Below are 20,539 nucleotides of genomic sequence, written 5' to 3'. Positions count from 1 at the left end.
TCTTTTGAAATGGAAATTTGGAGCCGGTGCCAGCTCTGCTGCGGGCTCTGGCTCTCTGTGCAAGTGTTACACAAGCCAGACCTTGGGAAGCTGGAGAGGCTCTTTGGGGTGGTGGGATTGCATCATGGTGGAGCTGCTTCCCACTGCCACACGAGGAGGGGGCACTCACCTGTTCACAGGGGGCAAGGGATGAGTGGTGGCATGGGAGGTGTGCCAGCCTGCTGGGGGATCTGTGGGAAGAGCGCAAATAAAATCTGACAGATTTTGACTAGGAGGAGAAGGAAGGGATTGGACTAATTTACAGGAACTGGACCTTGAAACTTTTCTATTTTCCTTAATCCATCAAGAGGGCACAGACTTAAAAACACCATTAACCCAAATAAGCTTTGGCAGCAGCATTAGAGGGAGAAAGGAGAGATCGCTGCAGAAAGGCAAGTCGAGGCATGACAGCCCTCTCCGGCTGGTGAGAGAGGGTTTGTTTGGGGTTTTTCCTGTAAATGTAGTCAGTGCCTTTCAAGGTGAGCCTGCAGGAGCCAACAGTGATGGGATCTGCCGTGATCCCCAGAATATAAACGTGTCTGGAGTGTGGGTGGTGTTTATGGCCCTTCCCAAGGGAGGAGGCTGGGGTGGCCCGAGTCCCCCTGTCCCTCCTGCCCTCACTTCCCTCCCTGGGGACTGGCAGAAGGGTTTTGCCCTGCTTGAGCAGCTTCAAAGCCTGGTGGAAGACTCAGCCTCTGACGATCACGTTTCACCCGTGCAGGAGGAGGAAAGCTGCCTCAAGAAAAGACACACAGTAAATTCAGGGGGGTTGTGGAGCTGGGGCTTGTCTCCACCTCTTCTTCAGCCTGGAAGAAAGTCAGGGCAGGTCAGGGTTGAAGCACACTTGATTCCTGCCCTGGGCTTTGCAAGTTCATTCACCGCATTCCTGGAATGAGAATGAATAACATAAATTCAGCATCTTTCTGCAGCCAGCTTCCTCCCTTCCCTCCTGCAAGGGGACTCTCCACCTGGATCCAGTGCTCCGTGGGATGCTGGCAGCGTCACGGGGAGCAGATTTACAGGTTCTGGCCAGAGGGTTTCAGCCAAGTTGTGCTTCTTCAGAGATTTTCCATCTGAGCAGGAGCGAGTTTGTTCCCCCTGCCTGTGCTCTGGCTGCCCCCAGGCAGGACAGGAGGGAGGAGAACGTGTGGAGCCTGTGGGTGAGGAGCCAAGCTGGATTTCCCTGCATCCCGAGAAGATGCCCATAATGTCTGGGGGCAACCAAGGCCAAATGCATCCTCATGGGAGGGTGATGCTCATGGAGAAGGAGAAGATGGTGCCGTGGGGACATTACAGCACTCGTGAGGTGCTGGACTATGTGTGTCCAGTCCCTTCCCTACCCCAGGGGCTCACGGAGAGTGTCCTGGAGGTGGTGTGCATGTGGGGCACAGACGCTTGAAACCTGAGCAGCCCCTGGGCACATTCCTGCTGCTGCTGAGCTGGCCCTCAGAGCCACATTGCGCCATGGCCACCCGACCTCTGGCCGCAGCATGGCCGGGGGGGCCGTGGTGCTGGGAGGCCTTCACGGCCAATTGCCCTGAGCTGAACTTTGCCACTGCAGGCTGGGTCTGAGTACAGCCCGTTCCTTGGGACACCCTTTCTTTCCCTGCAAAACCTGGGGGAGAGCCACCGGCGCCGGCTCTGCAGCCCCACGGCTCTGCCGGGGCTTGAGAGCCGTGCTCAGGGCTCTCCGGCTGCTTTCCTGCCTTTGCTTGGTTGATCCCACTGCGATCCCACTGCGCAGAGGGGTCACCCCTGCCCCGTGGGGGTTCACACCGAGCTCTGCATCCCCGTCCCCTGCGTGCAGCCTGCTGGGATCCCCCGGCCCGGGGAGGGCTGGCAGCCACGGCCCTCGGGAAGCGGGTCGCGGGGACAATGGGGACATCCATTCCAGATGGCAAGGACGAAATCTGTAAACCTGTTTATCGCAGGCGTGACAGCGCTATCGGCCCCGCCTGATAACGGCAGGGGCTCGGATGCCTTTTAAAGGAGAGGAGCGACAAGTGCATGGTTGGAGCTGCAGGGGCCGGGGCGCCAGGGCCAGGCGCTGACGTGCCGAGCCCCGGTCAGTGGCATGTGCTGTCTGACGAGCCCCAGCCCCTGCCAGCCCTCGGCACGCCCGTCCTCTGCTCCTCCATCTTCCCGTCTCTCGCTAATCCTTCCTAAGCCCCCGTGCTCCCTTCCCGAGCTGCGCGCTGACCCTGCGGCCGCCCTTCGGCACCAAGGCTGGGAGCCCGGCGTGCCTGGGGCTGTCCCCTGGCTGTGTGGCTGCCTGCCCGCCCCAGCCAGCCCCGGGCTCCTCGTTTTGGGGGACAGATGTGCCCTGTTCCAGGCAGGGTGCCGCCCCAGCTCGCCGTGCAGGACAGCCGGATCCACGCTGGCCGGCACTGCACATCCAGGAGGGCTGTGGAGAATAAATGAAGTAAGAAAAAAAGTGCTTTGCCAGGTTTTGTGAAAGGCTCTTTCTGTTGCATCCCATCACAGGGAACTGCTCCCAGCCCACGAAGAGAAGCCCAACCACTTTTTCCATGAAACTCCTGCCTACCGCAAGGATCTGAGGCAAAGCTGGTTATAGCTGGGGTGGCCCGTGGGCAGTGGCTTGCCATGGGCAGCAGCCATTCTTCACCACCAGCTCCTGGCCGTGGGCTCTGTTTGGGACACAGGAGTTTCAGGGGTGGAACAAAAGAGAAAGCTGCAGCGTGTCACCCTGGGGTGACCTTGAGGGACAGAGGGCCCTGGGCATGTGGCTGCACGTGGTGCACCAGCCAAGGGTCTGCAGGCCACACAGGGATCGCTGATCTTTGGGCACACCAAACCAGCAGCGGGGGTTTTTCCCATAACCTCTTTTATTTTTTTCCCCCCAGCCTCCTCTTGCCCTGTAACAAATCCAAGGGCTCCTAGGTGCCAGAAAACATGAGAGCAGAGGAAGGCTTTCCAGCCCCAGCTCCCCTTAAGAGCAGCTCAGTCTGGTCCATGAGTTTTTGTGGTATTTGTATCCGAGTGAAGAAAAAAGAGCTGAGGGGAGTCGGCGTGGGGAGGGGGAGAGAGGTGAGCCAAAGGAGAGGCGGCCTGGAGGGAGTTATTCCTTATTTATTCCTCACTTTCCCTTAATCTCCGCGCAAAGCTCTCTGCTTGCCCTGCCCTGGGCAGAGGTCCCAGCCTCGCACCTTTTGGGGCTCCCGGTGGAGGCGATCCCTGCTCCAGGGCCAGCTCGGCAAAGCACCCCCGAGCCCCGCAGCCCCCGCCGGGCCCTGGGGCAGCTGCTGCTGCCGGGGAAGGGCTGCAGGCACCGGCTTTAGGATGCGCTCGCTTCGGTCCCGGCTGCAGCCCAAGAGGGGATGGGGCGGGGATGTGGCTCCTGCTCCGCTCCCCGCAGCCCCCGAGGGAAGCGGCTGCGTTACAGCCCCGCTTGATGGCGGAGCAAGGGCCCCTCAGAGCCCCGGGGCGAGGATCGCGGGCACGGCCGGAGCAGGGGCAGTGCCCCGGGCCGATGTGCCGGCCGGGAGGCTGCTGCCCTCCGCAGCTCGGGAAATCCCACCGAGGAAAACGGGTCACCCCCCGCCACGGCTGCCAGCGCTGGGGACACGGCCCCCTCGGCTGGGACACCCTGGGCACCGCTGCGGGGGGGCACGGACCGTGCCAGAGACCTCCCCTGGCCGCTGAAAGGCGGCTTTGTCACCCGCTGCCAGGGAAACTCCAGCTCGGCCCTCGGGCAGGGATGGGGCCCTCCGGTTTCTGACGGAAAATGCATCCTTTGGTGACAATTATTCATCTGCTGTCTGGGGAGAGGCACAGCGGGGCCAGGGGTGTCCCTCCCGTGCCACCACCCCCCGCCAGCATCCCGTGTCCCCTCGGCAGCAGGCTGTCCCCCGCCTGGCACTGGCCGCGCTGTCCCCACAGAAGCTCGGCCATCCCTGCTCGCTCAGCCTCTGCCACCCGAGTCACCTGTCCCCGCGGCCAGGACAGCGCTGCCCTCCGTGCCGGAGCATGCCGAGCCTAAATCGGGGATGATTAAGACACGAGCAGCTAAAGCCACTTTGCTCCTGACCCGGCATATCCGCTTGGGATTTAGCGCATTTGCAGGCAGGGATTCACACCTTTAGGTGATTTGTTTTAATTCCCCCAGCCTCTCTGTGTGAAAAGCCCTTGGCCGGCAGCTCCTGGGTGCTGGCTCTGCACCGTGGCAGAGCCCAGGCTTTCTCCCGTGGCCTCCCCAAACAGGCCACAGGGTGAATGCAGCCTTCTTCCTCCTTCTCTTGCACCCCTCAGCCCCCAGGGCTGGAACACCAGCTGAGGCTATCTCAGAATGTGGAGGATTTAGACAGGAGACCCTTTCCAGGCTGTCCCCTCAGTGCGTGAGACTGCTGCAGGCACAGGGATGCTGTGCTGGCGCCTGCCTGCTGCCCTGGGCTGCTTTAGGGCTGCAGCCACGCCGGGTACCACAGAGGGGCCCTCAGGAGTGCTCTGGGACTGTTCTGGAGCAGGCAGCCGGTCTTCTGGAAATCAAAAGCTCCACAAACCGCCAGCTCCTGCCCTGCCCCGGTGGCTGCAGGCCTGGGCTGGGACCCCCTGGCCCCGCAGGGACACGCAGGGCTGAGCCGCTCCCGGGGGCCGTGCGGGGCCGGAGGCAGCGCTGCCACCTGTCCCCGCGCAGGGACCCCGCGGGCCACAAAGCCACGCATTGTTGCGACAGCAGCTGGCCGAGGAGTGACAGGGATGCCTGGGCCTTCCAGCCCAGCAGGGTGCGCGGGCGGCGGAGAAACCCGCCGTGGGGCACCCCCGGCCCCCGTTCTCGCCGGCAGGGTCACTCAGTCCCACGCCGGAGCCGCGGGTTCCCTTCCCGAGGCTGCCGGTGCGCCGGGGGCCGGGCGGGCGCCTGGCAGCTGCACCGGCTGCCGGCAGGGACAGGAATTGTGTGACAATGGCGGCGGAGCAGAGCCAGGCTGCGGGCTGATGAATAATGCAGGGCTGCGCTGGCGGCGCGGCAGATGTCCTGTTTACCAACACGGCAGCTCCCCGGCCACGGGCCCTGCGCCCCTGTCACCGCCGCTGTCACCCCCTGCCCTGCGCCCACCACAGCCCCGCCGCGGGGCACCATCCGGGCACGGAGGGGCTCCCCTGCCTCGCCGCGGCATCCTGGCTCCTCGGGCATCCTCGCCGTGCCTTCACGGCTCCCTGAGCATCCCTTCGCAGCCGGAGGGGTTTTTGAGATGGGGGTTTCCATGGCAACGGAGCGGAATGGCGCCGGGAGCCGAGGGATGCGGGCGCTCAGCCGGGCAGCGAGCGGGGCCGGGGCGGGGACGGGCTGCGCGCTCCCGCGGGCGATGGGGGTGCCCGAGCCCCCACCCCCCACTCATGTCCCAGGGCGGCCGCTGGCCGGACTCAGCCGGGGAGGCTCCCGGCCGGTGCCTTTGGGGCCGGTAAAAACCCACAAGTCGCGTCGCTCAACTACAACCTGTTTATTATGGAGGATTTTTCCCAGGCAGGGGAAGTCGGGAGCACTCGTGTCCCGACTTTGGTCTTTGGGGATGGCAGACAGGGCAGGGGGTGTTCTCTACGCCGCCGGGCCCGGGCACCTGCTGCGCTGGGCTGGAGCCGGGCCGTGCCGAGCCGTGCCGAGCCGTACCGAGCCCGGCGCCGCTCGGCGGGCAGCCCCGCCCCGGCTCCCCCCGGGCGGCGGTGGGCGGGGGCCGGGCGGAGCGGGGCGCACGGCGCGGCACATCACAGCACGGCTCGGCACGGCACGGCTCGGCTCGGCTCCGCTCTCCCGCCATGGCATCCAAGTGCCCCAAGTGCGACAAGACCGTGTACTTCGGTGAGCGCATCCCCGGGGCCCGGCCCCGCATCCCCTTCCCCGCGCCGAGAGGCATCCCCGGGACCTCAAACCGGTCCCCCAGCCCAGAGCCGACGCTCATCCCTGCCTTCCCCTTCCCTGAGCCCCGGTGCGTCCCCTTTTCCCCCACTGGGATGTGTCGCCCCGGGGTCCGCTCCGCCGCAGCTCCCCGCGGGGCTCACCCGGGGACCGGCCCGGCGGCAGCTCCTTGTCCCCCGGGGTGGCCGCGGCCCCTCCGCTCGGCATCCCCGGGCTGTGCTGGGGGCTGCTGCCGGCTGGCCCTGGGGCAGGCGACACAGAGCGTGTGGGTGATCCCGGGCTTGCTGGGCTGAGGGGGGAAGCAGGCGCTGAGGAGCCCTGGCTGGGGTGCGTGCCCGCACCTGGGGTGTGTGACAGCGGGGTGGCTCCTGTCCCCAGGTACTGCTGGCTGGGGTCAGGGGAACCCAGCCCACCCGACACGGCCGGTACTGGGATGGGGCTCCCGCGATGCGGAGGAGCTCTTGGGGTGGGGAAGTTGGCAGTGGCAGGTGCAAACAAAACCTTCTCGCAGCCGGTCCCTTTGATTCCCTGCAAACCTGGCCCCAGGTGTGCCCTTCACCCCTCCCTGTCTCGCCGCGCAGCCAGCCCCCAGCGGGCTGTTCCCAGCTGGGCGAGCTAACGAGGGCTTTGGGGTTTCTACGAGACTTTTTCAAAGGCAGCTCCTGGGCTCGGAGGTCCATCTCAGCACGCCTGGGCTGGGTTAGGGCAGCAGCGAGTCCCTGCAGGTCTCCGAGGGCCCTGCTTGGGGTTGCGGCCGGTCAGGATCTCTGGGAAGCGGGGCTGGCGTGTCTCCTGTCAGGCAGCGCGGGCTGAGCGCCGCCGCCCGGCTGGCAGGGAGGGGGGGCAGCGGCTGATCCTCGGCCTTGGTGCCCCCGTGACGCTCCCCGAGGAGCTGCCCCAGCCCGGAGCCTCCCCGGCAGGGTCTGCACCCCTGGGTGAGCACCCCTGGGCCTGCACCGCGCGCTCGGGATGGCTCCGGGGATGGATCCAGAACTCCAGCCCGAGCTGCCGCCGGGGACCTGCTGACCACGGCGTCCAGCTGGCCTGGCGCTGCCTCCCCGCAGCCCTCCCTACCCATCTCTCCCCGCTGCTCCGGGCTCCAGCCCCTGTTGCCTCAGTGTGTTTGTTTGGTGGAGAAATACCAAAGGGTCCTGATGATGTTCGAGCATTGGAGGCATTGGTGCTTTCATTCTTTTCCGGCCATCTCCAAGTAAACACAGGGAAATAGGAATTTGCTGTCTTCCTCCTTTAAATAAACCTATTTGTGTGTGGGTGGGAAGGGCTTGGCCCCTTGGAAATCTTTCTTTGTATGAATCTTTTCCTTTTTAAGCAAAAAATAGTGCCTCCCCCGCCAGCTGGGCGCTGACCCGGGGGCAGAGTCGCTCCTCTCGCTGCAGGGATGAGCCTGCCCTGCGTGGGGGGGTCGGGGCTGGGCTCAGGGACCCGAGGAGGAGGCCAGGCTGTGCCAGGAGGAGAAGCACCAGCCCCCAGCAGTGTCCGCGCTCTTCTTCTCTCCCCATATCCTGGGGCACTTGTGGGTCTCCTGAGGCTGTGGTCTGGGGGGCAACAGGGCTGCACCCCCTGCCCCAGCTGCTCTCTCCCCGGCAGGGTTTCTGTAGGTGCCCTGTCCCGGGCTCTCTGCTGCTCCCCGTCCCCGCCCGTGTGGGGACTCCCTGCCCTGGAGGCAGGTGCCTGGCAGCGGGGCAGTGCCAGCCCCCATCCCACACCTTCCCGCAGGGAATGCTGCCCCTGAGGGAGACTCGGGGAGAGCTGAAACGGGAGCAAAAAACTTCTCTGTGCTTAGAGCTGAGATAGGCTGCAGCATGTCCCTGTTAATGCCTTGAGCTTTTTCCTCGAGGAGCCGCCCAGGCTGTGGAAGAATAAACCTGAGTCCGTTTATTCACTGCATGAAAGCTCCATGCAAACCCTGAGCCGTCGTTCCGGGGTGCGGATCCCGGGCTGTCCTGCCGCCGGGCCGCGTGGTTCGGCGGGCAGGCGGCGGGAGCTCCGCGCCCGGGCTTGGGAGTCGCTCCTGAATTCCCGGGCCGGCCCGAAGCTCAGCGGGGAGGTGATTCATAAAGCCCCGCTTGTTCGGGAGCCTCCCCGGCCGCGCTGAATGAGCGCTGGCAGCCCGGGCTGCCCGAATGCCTGGCATCGCAGCCGCGGGTCATGTGTGGGAAACGCCGCCGGCTCCCGCTCCCGGCCCCGCGCAGCGCGGAGCGGCCGCCCAGCGCCGGCACTGCCGGCTGCCCATGGAAAACTCATTTCCAGCGTGCCTGTTGCTTCATGCTCCCTGGAAAAATCCAGCGGGCTCCTCCCTGCGCAGTCAGGAGGATGTGGGCGTTTCCTGAGCTACAGAATGAGCTTTTTTCCTTTAAAAAGCACGGGGAAATATAAAAATAGTTTTTTGGCTTTTTTTCCTTTTTTTTTTTTTTTTTTTTTTTTTGGAAGGAGGTTGAGGTCTGTGACATTGTTTCCAGGAACGGCTGGGGCTAACTTTCCTGCTTTGGGAGGTTGGCTGGATGAAGCGAATGTCTGAGCGCGGGTGCGGGGCCAGCTCCGTCCCGCTGGCAGGTGGCAGCGCGCTGGGCTGGGGCTGGCTTTGGGCTGGGGCTGGCTTTGGGCTGGGGCTGGCTTTGGGCCGCCACTGCTGGCAGGAAGCTCCGGGGAGAACCAGAGTCTCCCGCAGCCAAGCAGCGCCGCATTTCCCCGGCTCCCTTTCGCATCGCTGAGCCTTAAATGAGTTTTGCAGGGTCACCGGGAGCCCCGGCCAAGCCTTTCCGCCTCCCATCCTTTCTTCCCAGAACAGCGGGGGATCGCGGCAGCAGGGGGTTTCCTGTTTTCCCGTCCCCAGCACGAGGCGGGCGCAAGCCCAGGGATGCAGCGAGCACACGTGCGGCGGGTCCGGCTGCGGGCGGCTTCTGGGGAGCTCGCTGCACATGCTGGGGGCAGGGAGGGCCGGTGGGAGGCTGCTGCTCTGTTTGTTTGGGAAGGGGCATGGCGAAAGCAGGTGGGAGTCACTCAGTAGCCTCCCCCCACAAGACTTAAAGCCGCTCTCCAGCGGTGGTTTGCCGGTGGAATTCCAGAGGGGGACTGAGGACACGGACACATCCAGCTGGGAATGAGAAAGGCCCGGGCGTGCCGGGGCGCAGCGGGACAGGGGTGCAGCCGGTGTGGGGGCTCTCCCTGCGGAGCACGGCACCGCCCGGCGAAATTCAAGCTGCAGAAGCCGCTCTGCAATTAATAAGTAACTGCTGCGCTTGGCTCCGGGCAGGGAGACGGTGGGGCAGGAGGGCTGGATTTCCATCGCAGCCGTCCCTAACAAAGGAAGCGGCTCTTCGAGCGCAGCCGGTGCGGTGTCGGCACAGCCCTGGCCCTCTGGGCTCCTTGGGAACTGCCTCCTCCCAGGGCTGGGAGCGTGAGGGCGCCTTGCAGAGTGGTAACTAAGGATGCTCCACTTCCCTGCTGCCCGCCATGGGAGGGATGCCTCTGTGGGAAGCTGAAGAACAGGCTGATTAGCATTAGGTTTTCCCGCGGGAAAAAAGCACGGGCTACAGAAAATGGTCTGTGGGAGCGTGGAACAGGGCGGAGTGAGGACTGGGTCCCCTTGCTCTTGCGTCCTGGGCTTTGCCGGGGCTCCTGGCAGGGTGGTGCTGGCGTTGCCAGCAGCGGGGAGCGGAGCTGCTCCAGGGGCTGTGGGTGCTGCAGGCGTGCAGCTGGCAGGCAGCCCTGTGCAAGCCCAGGGCTGGTCCTGGGTGACTCTGTTTGTGTCTGGATTATGGAGTCCTGCGGCCGTGTCCCGGCTTCCAGGCAGACAGAGATCCTCATGTTCCCATCCTCCCTCCTTCCCTGGCAGGAGCACAGGGATGGGGAGAGGTGAGGTGATGGGACAGGAAAGGAAAGGCGGAGCAGGAACGCCCAAGCAAGAAGTAATGGAAAATCTGTCACTGCAGTGTTGCAATCAAACACAGAGCCTGGAGCATGAGCCGTGGTGCCGTTCCTGGTTGTGGTGGTGCCCATTGCTCCTGCCAAGGGCCCTGGTGCTACCAGGGAGGTGATGGTGGGAGATGGGTCCTGTGGCTGTATTCAAGGGTCCCCAGGATGAGATGAGAATCCTGACTCCACATTTCAGAAGGCTGATTTATTATATTATGATATATATTATATTACAAATGCTAAACTAAAACTATACTAGAAGAATAGAGAGAAAGGATTCATCAGAAGGCTGGAAAAGAATAGAAAGGAATGATAACAAAAGCTCGTGACTGCTCAGAGCCTCGACACAGCTGGATCAATGATTGGTCATCAAGTAGAAACAACTCACATGCACCAATCAAAGATGCATGCACCTGTTGCATTCCACAGCAGCAGATAATTATTGTTTTTCTTTTCCTCTGAGACTTCTCAGCTTCTCAGGAGAAAAAATCCTGGCAAAGGGATTTTCATAAAATATCATGGTGACAGGGTCCTGGCATGAGGATGGGGAGAGCTGTCCCACCGTCCTGCTGTGCACTTGCTGGTGGGGAGCCCCAGTGCTGTGGCCCCTGAGCATCCTCAGCCCTGGGCTGAACCTTGCTTGGAGCTGTGAGGAGCCAGCAGGGTGAGGAGCCATGGGGCAGGAGGGGCACTTTGACAAGCTTTGCTGCTCCAGCATGTCCCAGAATCCTGCTCTTGCTGAAACAGGCCAGGAAACTGTCTTATTCTCCCGGCACTGCCCGGCAGAGACGCCATGTCAGTGTGCAGAAGGAAGGAACAGTGTGCTCTGAACCAACAGCTACCCAGGGAGTGGTTTGGTGTGTGCCTGCCTGTGCCCGGCTCTCGCTGGCTGTGTGGTGGGCGAGGGCAGGGCTGCAGGTGGGCCTCTGGTTTTTCTGGAGGTGCCTCTGGGCAGTGTGGGCTGCATCCCCTGCCCCCCCCGGGGTCCTGCCTGCCACGCCTCACATGCAGGGCAGCTGAGGAAAGTAGCGGATTCCTTGGGCTCAGCCCTGGCTGAACCCGGTGCCTGGCTGGAAACATCGCTGATCCTCCCCCAGCACAGACACAGCCAAGCTGCCCAACCTCAAACGCATCCCATTCAGGTGCTGCTTGATGAAGCCCTGTGGAAAATGGTGGGGGACTTGCTGGAGGCTGCCCTGCAAACCAGAGCAGGAGATTGGAGGCTGCTGGCCAGGGAAGAGCCTGCAGTGGGTGAGGCTGTGTCAGAGGAGAGGCAGGGAGCAGCAGGGGGGACGGGAGCAGTGCTGTGCGCCAAGGCTGGGGCTGGAAATCAAACAACCTTCTTTTGCTCCCGAGTGGCTCGGCTACACGGGGGCTCAGACCCTGGGGAAGACCTTGTCTCCATCCTTGGCTGGAAGTGGGAGCCCCCCCGGGACAGTCCCTGTTCCCCCCGGCTGTGCTCCACGGCAAGGCCGTTCTGAGCTGGCTTTGTTGCACTCTTGGAGGGAGCCCAGCAAGCTGGAGGGCTGCCCTCCCTTGCCTTGCTGCAGGGAAGCTAAATATATATGTTTGGCCACAAATCAGGGTGCGGTGTAAGCGTCAGCAGCGGCTGTGGGATGGGGGAGAGGAGCTGTGCCTGAGGAGGGCAGGGCTGGGGATGGGCTGGGGGCACGGGAAGGCAGGGCAGCGTGGCTGGGATACGGCCTGGCATGGCAAGGGCAGGAAATCCTCCACCTGTCCTTCCACCTTTTCCATCTCCTGGCTGCTTTGTAAGGAACTGGGGAAGGGATGAGGCTGCTGGCTCATGGCTCTTGGCTTTGTTTCCAGGCGTTTACCTTTCCTTGCACTTTTCTTTCTCCATTCCTTTGTGTCCGCAGCTGCTCTGAAGTGAATCTACAGTCAGTCTGACAGTATCCCTCTCTGCCAGGGATGCCTGTCTCTGGATCCCCGTGGGGATTTGGCATCCTTGCTGCCAGACTGGGCTTTGTCAGCCCTTCCCCGTGCCCTGCCGGGGCTGTGGATGGGGCACAGCCCGGCCCTTTGCAGAGACGCAGCTGCAGCCATGGTTCCTTTGGCTGAATAAGGCTCCGCCTGGGAGCAGCACTGACGTCAGGCTGTGGAAATACCTGTGCGAGGGCCTGGGGCTGGCTCGGTGCGGCCGGCGGCACAGAAACCGGGAGGAGGGATGCTCTCTTCCCATCCTGAGGAGATGCACCCACCTCTGGCCTGTGCCAGCTGCTTTGTCTGGGCACGGCGGGTAATTAAGGGCTGAGCCGCGTTGTCTCCGGGGCGGGGCTGCTGTGGAGCCATGGGATCAGTCTGCCTTGACAGCCCCCTCGGTTTCTTGCCCGCTCCTGGCCTCTGGTGTCCCTCGGCTGCATCTGTGCACGGAGCAAATCCACCCCACAGCCGCGTCCTGCAGCCAGACCTGTGCCTCCACCTCTCCTCGGGGGTGGTTCCTGTGCGGAGAGGTTTCTCATCCATGGGCACCCCCTGCCCACCCACACGGGGCTGGCAAAGCCCTGAGCCACGCACTCGTGGCAGAGGCCAAATTCCTGCAGTCAGGCACCCCTAACCCTGCCCTGCCCGGGGTGCTGCCCAGCTGGTTTAGAGCTGGCTGGCTGCGGGGCCGAGTGTGCGAGGGGGCATTCGGGGGCCACAGCAGGATGTGCTGGGATGGCACGGGGCACGGCCTTTGCTGGCAGAGGCTGGCTGCGGCGACACGCCTGCACCGTGCCATCCATCCCCTGCTCCCTGCTCGGGGCTGGACACAGCCCCGGGCCGCTCCTGCAGGGCTGCCGGGGTGAGGAGCGGGGCTCCCCCGGCAGCAGGAGGATGTGGCCAGAGCCTTTTCCTCTGGAGCTGATGCAACAGCGGCGCAGCTGTGGCCGAGTGACAGGAAATCTGGGCGCTGGTCCCTTCCCTCCGCGGTGATTTATGGGATGGTGTGGCCGCAGGCTGCTGCCCTGGAAATGGGCCGGAGCGGCTCCAAGCTGCTTCCTCTGCTCGGCGCAAACAATGCCTTTTGGAAAGCCATCCCGGCTGTGCCGGTCCCGGATGCGTCCCCCGGGAATCCTTGTTTTGCAGCCAGAGGATGCCCGACCGGCCTCTGGGCGGCATTTCCCTGGAGGCGAGGGCAGCCCCCGTGGTTCCCGGGCTGTCCCTGTGCTCCGGCTGCTCCGGCCGCCCCATGCCCTGCCAGGGGCTGTGCGTGCCGCTGAGATCCCTCTCGCTCTGCGTGGCTCAGGGATGCATGGGCAGCGGGGTGCATCTGGCAGGGAGGAGCCAGGATCTCCATCTGCTGAAATGTCATTGGGATGGGGGGGTCATTGGGGCAGCGTTTTGTATCGCGGGAGCAGGAAGGAGCCGGGGGGGGGCTGTGGCCAGCTATAATTGCCATGGCCTCTGGAAAACATCCGCCGGGAGCTTCCTCCTTGCTTTGTGCCCGTGGCGGCGCTGGGCCGGGGCAGGGGGGGCTCGGGTGAGCAGCCCGGCTGTGTGCGCATCCACTGTGACAAAGCCGAGCGGTTCTTTGGCCCCGAGCCCCTGGCTCGGCTTTCAGCCCATCGCGCTCGCTTTCCCTCCTGCTCACCCCGGGCAGGAGCCTTCCCGCCGGGAGGGCTGGGAGCATGCAGGCGCCTGCAATGGCCCCAGGGCAGTGAGGTGCTGGGACTCTGTATTCCCCTAGTTTTGGGGAAGCCCTGGGGTCTGAGGGGCCTGGGGGCTGTTCACCCTCCAGCTGGTTCTCTGCTCCCAGAGGCAGATGAGGGCTGCAGAGGAAAAGGAGGGCAGCTTTGCTCCTAGCCCCTTCCTTATCTGCTGCCTTCTGTGAGGGGCTGGGGAGACACGGGCCCCCCTGACTCCCTGGGCTTGGAGCCAGCAGGGATTAGCCCGGGCAACTTTGGGCAGGCAGGCAGGCCAGACCCCAGGCTGTGGAGGGGCATCCCTTTGCCCTGCTGTCTGCTCCTGCCTGGGTTTGGTTCTGCAGCCTGTGTGTCATCAGCAGAAGGTGGATTTGGAGTTTCTTCCAACCGATGCGAGTCCCCAAAGTCCATCTCTCGTGTGCTTGCTTGGGGGTGCTCTCAGGAGTCTCCTGTGCACCCTGGTGCAATGGCTCTGGCTCTGCCCTGTCACACTGCCCCTCCCTCCCGCCCTGGCTTTGCACTGGGATGGAATTTTTGGGTGATGATGGCATTGTTTCGGCTTATCTTGGCCTTGTGACGTGCCCCGGATGCAGCTGTTTGCCTTGGGAGGAGGGTGGCTCTAGAAGCCAGGACCTGCCCTTTGGGGAGCTCTTGACCCCCATCTCAACTGGATGCAAACAGGTGACATTTGCTGAGGTCCTTGGGGGGAAACCCGACATCGCAGAGGAGGTCTTCTCATGGAGTGCAGCCAGCTCTGGTTGCACTTTTATTTGCTTGTTAAATATTTTATTTGGCTCCACTGATTTAGTTTTACGGTGGCTTTAACGGGCTCACACTGTTTTCCAGCTGTCTCTGCACATGTGCAGGGCAGAGGGAGGGCCAGCAGGAATCTGTGGGGGGCACGAGGCAGCCTGCAGCCGCCCAGGAGCTGGGAGGGAGAAGGGATGGTGCTAGGCTGGGGATGCAAGAGGAGCTCCGGCAGCCTGTGCTGCCTCCCAGGGTGCTCCTGGAGACCTACAGCTCAGGGCCAGATGGAAGGATTGTATTTGTATTCATACAGCCAGCCTCAAAGCATTTGCCTTGCCTGAATTTGCCCACTGGTGCTTTGTCACTGTTTTCAGTGCTGGCAGCGAGTTGCTCTGCGGGTTTGTGGCCGTGCAAGGACGGCGGCTGTGCGCCCATCCACGCATCGGGCCCGTTCCCGGGCTGGGGGCAAGGGGGCAGGTGTTTTGCAGGCCACATGTCCATCCTGGGTGACACTGGAGGCCATCGGCCATCCCCTCCTCCTGGGAGCGTCTCTGGAGCTGCGGCTGAGGCTCCCCGGGGAGAGGCCGGGTGTGCGTGGGGGGAGTGTGACTGCAGGGGCGGGGTGGGCATGGAAACGCCAAATATTTGAATGGGAGTGAAGTCATTCCGGGTAACGTGGCGGGTAAAAATAGACGCGGGGAGTAGGAAAGAAAACGCTACCGTTGCTGGACTGGCGCGTGGGAAAGCGCGGCTGTGGGACGGCAGCTGGGTGTGGTGTCCTGCTTCCAGCTGGGACAGGGTTAATATCCTTCTCAATAGCTGGTGTGGGGCTGTGAGGGGTCAGGGACCGGGGGGTTTGTGCCCACGTCCCACAGGGCTGCGGGGGCCCTGGGGGCTGCAGCACAGCGGCTCCCGTTTCCCGCAGCGCGGCTGACGTGCACAGTGTGAGCAGCCCCCCGTGAGCGAGTGCAGCCCCCCTGGTTCCCACGGCCTGGCTTCCCCCAGGGCTTCAGGGGGTGCTGGGCAGTGGCTCACCCCTGTCTCATGTCCCCTGCAGCCGAGAAGGTGTCTTCCCTGGGCAAGGACTGGCACAAGTTCTGCCTGAAGTGTGAGCGCTGCAACAAGACCCTGACCCCGGGTGGGCACGCCGAGGTAAGAGCTGCCAGGGCGGGCAGGGTGGGAGCCGTGCTGGCACTCAGGGGGGCCTGGTGGCATGAAAATCCCGAAGCCAGGGCTGGGGCAGATATCTGATGCCACGTGGAGGCGCTGTCCCTGCGGCATGCAAGCCCAGGAGAACGCACTGCGGCTTCAAACGCTGCTGCTGCTGCTGCAGCTCAGGGTGCTCTTGTGCACAGCCCTGGGCGAGCCACAGAGTGGTGCTGGCACCACGTGTGGTGACCCGATTCTGTCACCCTGGGCTCCCAGGCTGCCGTGGTGGGGCTTGGCATGCCCCAGTAAGCAGCTGAAGCTCCAGGCACTGGGCAGACTCGTTTGGGCATCGCACGGGCTTTGGAGAGGTGTGTGTGTGCTGAGCGCCTGTGCTTAAAAACTCCAAGAACGGGGAATGCCTGGGTTGCCACGGCAACGAGAGCTGGCGCTGGTGCTGGAGTGTGATGCCACTGCCACTCCCCTGCCCTTGGGAGCGTGAAGGCGCCCTGCTGCTGGTCGCAGCTGCTCAGGCTTAGGAGCAACGGCATTTCTCCTGTGCCGTGTCCCGGCGTGACACCCGGCGCCCTGGGTCTGCGCAGCACCTGTCATTCCACAGTGTCACCAGCTCCTTAGCTTGGCTCTAGCAGGCAGCACGGCTGGGGACCAGCAGGGACAGCCGTGCTGGTGGCCCCCAGCCCGTGGGGAAGGGGGCCTGTCCTGCCAGCGAGGTGGATCCGTGCTCTAGACCGGGTTAAGCCCAGAAGATTTGCTGCTTCTCCATATAAGGTTGGATTCTGTTCCCATAGGGGATGGCAGCCAAGCCCCACTGACTCTGCCGACAGCAGATTTGGCCCTTCCCTGCTTTTCCTCCCTCCCTTTGAGGAGGCTAGGTTGGAAAGGTGTCGCGGGGAGACCAGTTAAATGTTTACCCTCCCCTCTGGCATGGCAACGCTGGGAGCACGCTCGTATTTATGCCTTGCAATATTTTGCAGCTGCCTTGGGCCAGCCCAGAGCCTTCTCCCTCCCTCAGCCTTACCTCCGGCTGTCCCGGCCCTCGCCTTTGGCACGGCAGCTCTGCTCAGCTGCCACCCTGCCCAGCGTGGGCAAGCAGTCCTTGCCTTGCAGCAGAGGGATGGAGGGCAGGAGAACGGGGCAAGAGCAGGAGGGCTGAGGTGCTGAGTGGGGCCGAGCAGGCCGTGGGGTGGGATCCTGCCTGAGCGTGGGCTCCCAGTGGGTTTTCTAGCCAGGGCAGTGTGTGCGGCAGCCCTGCTGGCCCCCTGCTCCAGCCGCAAACACTCTTTCTTTTCTCTTGGACTGGGTTCCAGCTGGCCCCTGAGAAACGGGCAGTTCTGGGGCTTATCGCCTGCCTCCTGCCTTCCTGTGCTAATCGCCCCAGACGATAGCGGGGTCGATAGCAGCTGGGCTGGGACCAGAGCCCGTGCGGGGCCTCTGATCTTGGGCCAAGGCGAGGGAAGGGCGAAGCTGAGCTCCCACGGTGCTCTGAGCACGGAGAGCGGCCTGGCTGTGCGCAGTGCGCTGAGGGGGCGAGCCGTGCCTCGCTGGCTCCCGTGCCACGCGGCCGGCAGGGTGTGGAGGTGCCCACGGCTGAGCTGCCATGGCTTCTGGTGCTCCAGCCCCAGGACATGACCTGAGCGCCACAGCCCGAGCGCTCGATGCAGGCGAAACCCCCGAGTGCCCAGGCCGGGCTAGGATGGTGCTGCAGACCCAAAGTGGGTGCATTTTAGGGTGCTGGCATGGCCATGGTGGTCTCTGAACACCAGTGGATGAAGGTGCTCCTGAGGGGACCGTGGTCACCGCTCAGCATCCTAACGCTGCCCTCTCTCCCCAGCACGATGGGAAGCCCTTCTGCCACAAGCCCTGTTACGCCACGCTATTCGGCCCCAAAGGTACGTCCCTGTCCCCCCTGCCTGTGGTGCTGGGCATGGGGCTGCAGGAGGGGCCAGGTCCCCTCATCCCCACTGGTGGCCCCAGCAACATCCCAGAAGCCAGGCTAGCATGGGCTGAGCATTGAGCCAGCAAATTGCAGTGCCAGGCCTGCTGTCTGCTTGTGCAGAGGGAGAGAAGAGCTGCTGGAGGGAAGGAAGGAGGGAGGGAGGGAGGAATCTATTCTGACAGCTGCCTTTTTTTTTTTTTTCATATTTAAAAAAACAAATTCCCATTCAAACAGAAGGTGGAGTTAGTCTCCTATCCCAGATGTGGCTGGAGAAAGCCTGCGTCAGGAGAAAGCAAGCTGGGGCTGAAGTGCAGCAGTGGCCCCTGACCCAGCAGGGCTGGGGGAGGAGGGACAGGGGGGCTGGGGGGACAATGGAGACCCCGAGGGCTCCCAGGCCACCACAGTCTCTCTGTGCCCCTCTGCAGGGGTGAACATTGGCGGGGCCGGCTCCTACATCTACGACAAGCCGCAGATCGAGGGGCAGACTGCTCCGGGACCCATCGAGCACCCCGTGAAGGTGGAGGAGAGGAAGGTGAATGCTGCACCTCCCAAGGGACCCAGCAAAGGTGAGGGGCAGGGCAGGACAGGCAGCCTGGCCCCTTGCCATGCCGGGCAGCCAGTGCAGAGCCACCCACCGTGTGTGGTGACAGTGTGAGCTGCAGGGTTTGTGTGCGGGGTCCACCCCACCCCGGTGTGCCCTGGCTGAGATGTCCCCCCACTTCCCAGGCACATGTCCTCTTCTCTTCCAGCCTCCAGTGTCACCACCTTCACCGGGGAGCCCAACATGTGCCCGCGCTGTGGCAAGAGGGTCTACTTTGGTAAGGTGGCAAGTGGGCAGCGCGTGCTTGCCTCGGGGTGGCATGGCCCCGCAGGGTGGCACGGCCCCATGGGGCTGGGCTCTGAACCTGTGCAGGAGCCCTGGGGCATGCAGAGAGGCTGGGAGCAGGGTTTGGATCAGAGAGGGGGTTGTGGGTACAGAGGGATGTGCCTGAGGGGCCTTCAGGGATGGGTCCTCTTGGATATTCTCCTGGGTGGAGGGCTTTATCTGCATTGTATCCCGTGCTGTGTCTCCTCCCATGTGGTAATGGCTGTCCTCAGCCATCCTCTGTCACCTGTGAGGCACCAGAGGCTGGGGAGGGATGTGGGAGGGTGGAGATCCTGAGGGCTCTCCTGGGATGTTGTGATATCCCCACGGGAAATGCTCCCCCTCAGCATGTTGTGGGGGGCTGGTGTGACCCACCCTCCTTGTCCCACTCCAGCTGAGAAGGTGACTTCGCTGGGGAAGGACTGGCACCGTCCCTGCCTACGCTGTGAGCGCTGCAGCAAGACGCTGACCCCGGGGGGACACGCCGAGGTAAGGGGGTGCCAGCCTCAGAACCCTGGCCTGCACACCTGAGGATGCCAGCGGGGCCTGGCTGAGACGTCCCGGGTCACCCTGATGGCACCCACTGCCTTTGCAGGAGGGCAGGGCTGGGAGGAGCAGCCCCTCAGCCCGGGCAAGTGCTGGGGTTGTTGGGGTGTCTGCAGGGGAAGAGCACGGGAGGTGGACACGCCCTGGGGGCTGGATTGTCCCTGGACCCCAGCACAGGTGACAGGTTTTTCTCTCTGCCCTGCACAGCACGATGGACAGCCCTACTGCCACAAGCCCTGCTACGGGATCCTCTTCGGGCCAAAGGGTGAGTGAGAGCCTGGCGGCACAAGGGGGGACCCAGACCAGGGGCCCCCTGCCTGGGCTGCCACTGTCGATGCTTGTGCCACCACCCAGAGGGGACATCTCCCTGGAGCATGCCCATCGTAGCACAAACTCTCATCACAAAAAGATATTTATGCCACCTTCCTGCCCGTGTCCTCACCCTGCCGTTTCTTTCTCACCCCTGGCAGGTGTCAACACCGGAGCTGTGGGAAGCTACATCTACGACAAAGACCCTGAGGCGAAGAACCAGCCCTAGGCGGCGTCCCCGCCCTGCCCGCACGCCCTGTGCCCCTCCTGTACTAACCTGCTGCTCCCAGCCCGAGCAGACCCTCACCAGGCTGGCCACGGAGCTGTGCCCTCTCTGCTGTCTCCACTCCTGGCAGGACAGCCCTGCCCCTGGGTTATTATCATGGTCTCTAATATAAGCTTCAGTGTTTTAAGGCTAAGGTAGAAGGTATCTCTGGTGGTTCCCAATGCGCTCTGCCCTCCCCAGCCCTCCCACCAGGCAGCAGGGCAGGTGTGGGGATGTCCCCGTGGGCAGGGGATGGTGGGTGGCACCCAAAGGGCTGAGGATGGGGGAAGGTGGTAGGAGTCCCACCCCGGGAGGGTGCTCCAGGCTGTCCCTCAGTGCTTGGGGTTGGGGTGAGGGTGCCCAGCCCTCTTCCTCACCAGCTGCGGGACATGTGTGACACCTGTGGCAGCACCGCCCTTCTCCTGGCCCTTCCCAGGCTCCATGCCCTAGCCCTCACTGTCCCTGGATCCCACAGCTGGCCCTGTCCACTGTTAAGTCTGGCAGCTCCCTTCATCCCTGTCTTTGAATCCCTGTAGGTGCACCCAGGCAGGTGCCCCAGCCTGCTCTGCGGGCAGGTTTAGGTTGGTGCCCCCAGCCTGATCCCCCAGGAGGATTCCGGGGGGCACCTGGCAGCTGCAGCCCTGGGGAAGGGGGCTCTCCTCTCCCCACCTTTGGAGGACAGAGCGCATTGGGCTGGTGGCCTGGGCAGCAGGACCCCCCCCACCCCGCTTCCCAGAGCCCGGAGGATTCTCATTGTTGTTGTTTATTTATAAGCAGTTGTAAATGTGCTCCTTGCTTTGGAGAATGACACGTGCCCCCCTCTCACCCCGTGCACGCCCGGCCCTGCTGCTGCCCAGGAGAGCAGGGAGGGGGCCGGGGCAGGCCCCGCGGGGCAGCGAGCCCCGGGTGCCAGCACCCCGCTCTCTCCAGGCTCCCTGAGCCGCTGCAGGGCTGACTCCTGTTATTTGCTGACAATAAAGGTTTTGAGAGATGTGCTGTGCAGCTCAGCTCCGGGTGGAGGCGGGGGAGGCCGCGCACACCAGGCAGCATCCCTCGGGTCCCGTGGCAAGGTGGGACCCTGCTGCCCTGTCCCGGCTGGCTGCTCCTGGGGCCGGCCTGAGCAGCTCCAGCCGAGCCCGAGCTCCTCCCGAGGAGCTGCTCCTGCGCTGCGAGCACAACAGCCTCGTAGGAAGCTGTGCTGGCCCTGCAGACA

At 63.6% G+C, this 20,539-nt stretch overlaps 1 protein-coding gene across 1 annotated transcript; it reads left to right on the top strand.

Annotated features, from left to right (window-relative positions):
* Positions 1–5,682: 5,682 nt before the first annotated feature.
* On the top strand, positions 5,683–20,322 carry CRIP2 (cysteine rich protein 2). Its single transcript, XM_038144590.1, has 8 exons — positions 5,683–5,854; positions 15,296–15,390; positions 17,237–17,294; positions 17,767–17,907; positions 18,091–18,159; positions 18,601–18,695; positions 18,960–19,017; positions 19,223–20,322. Exons 1-8 carry the CDS (start codon positions 5,812–5,814, stop codon positions 19,288–19,290), a joined length of 627 nt encoding a protein of 208 aa, XP_038000518.1. The 5' UTR covers positions 5,683–5,811; the 3' UTR covers positions 19,291–20,322.
* The last annotated feature ends 217 nt before the right edge of the window (positions 20,323–20,539 follow it).

Source organism: Motacilla alba, chromosome 8 (genome assembly GCF_015832195.1).
Source record: "Motacilla alba alba isolate MOTALB_02 chromosome 8, Motacilla_alba_V1.0_pri, whole genome shotgun sequence".
Taxonomy (NCBI): domain Eukaryota; kingdom Metazoa; phylum Chordata; class Aves; order Passeriformes; family Motacillidae; genus Motacilla; species Motacilla alba.
Note: the sequence above shows the minus strand (reverse complement) of the source record. Positions and strands in the feature narration are given on the sequence as shown.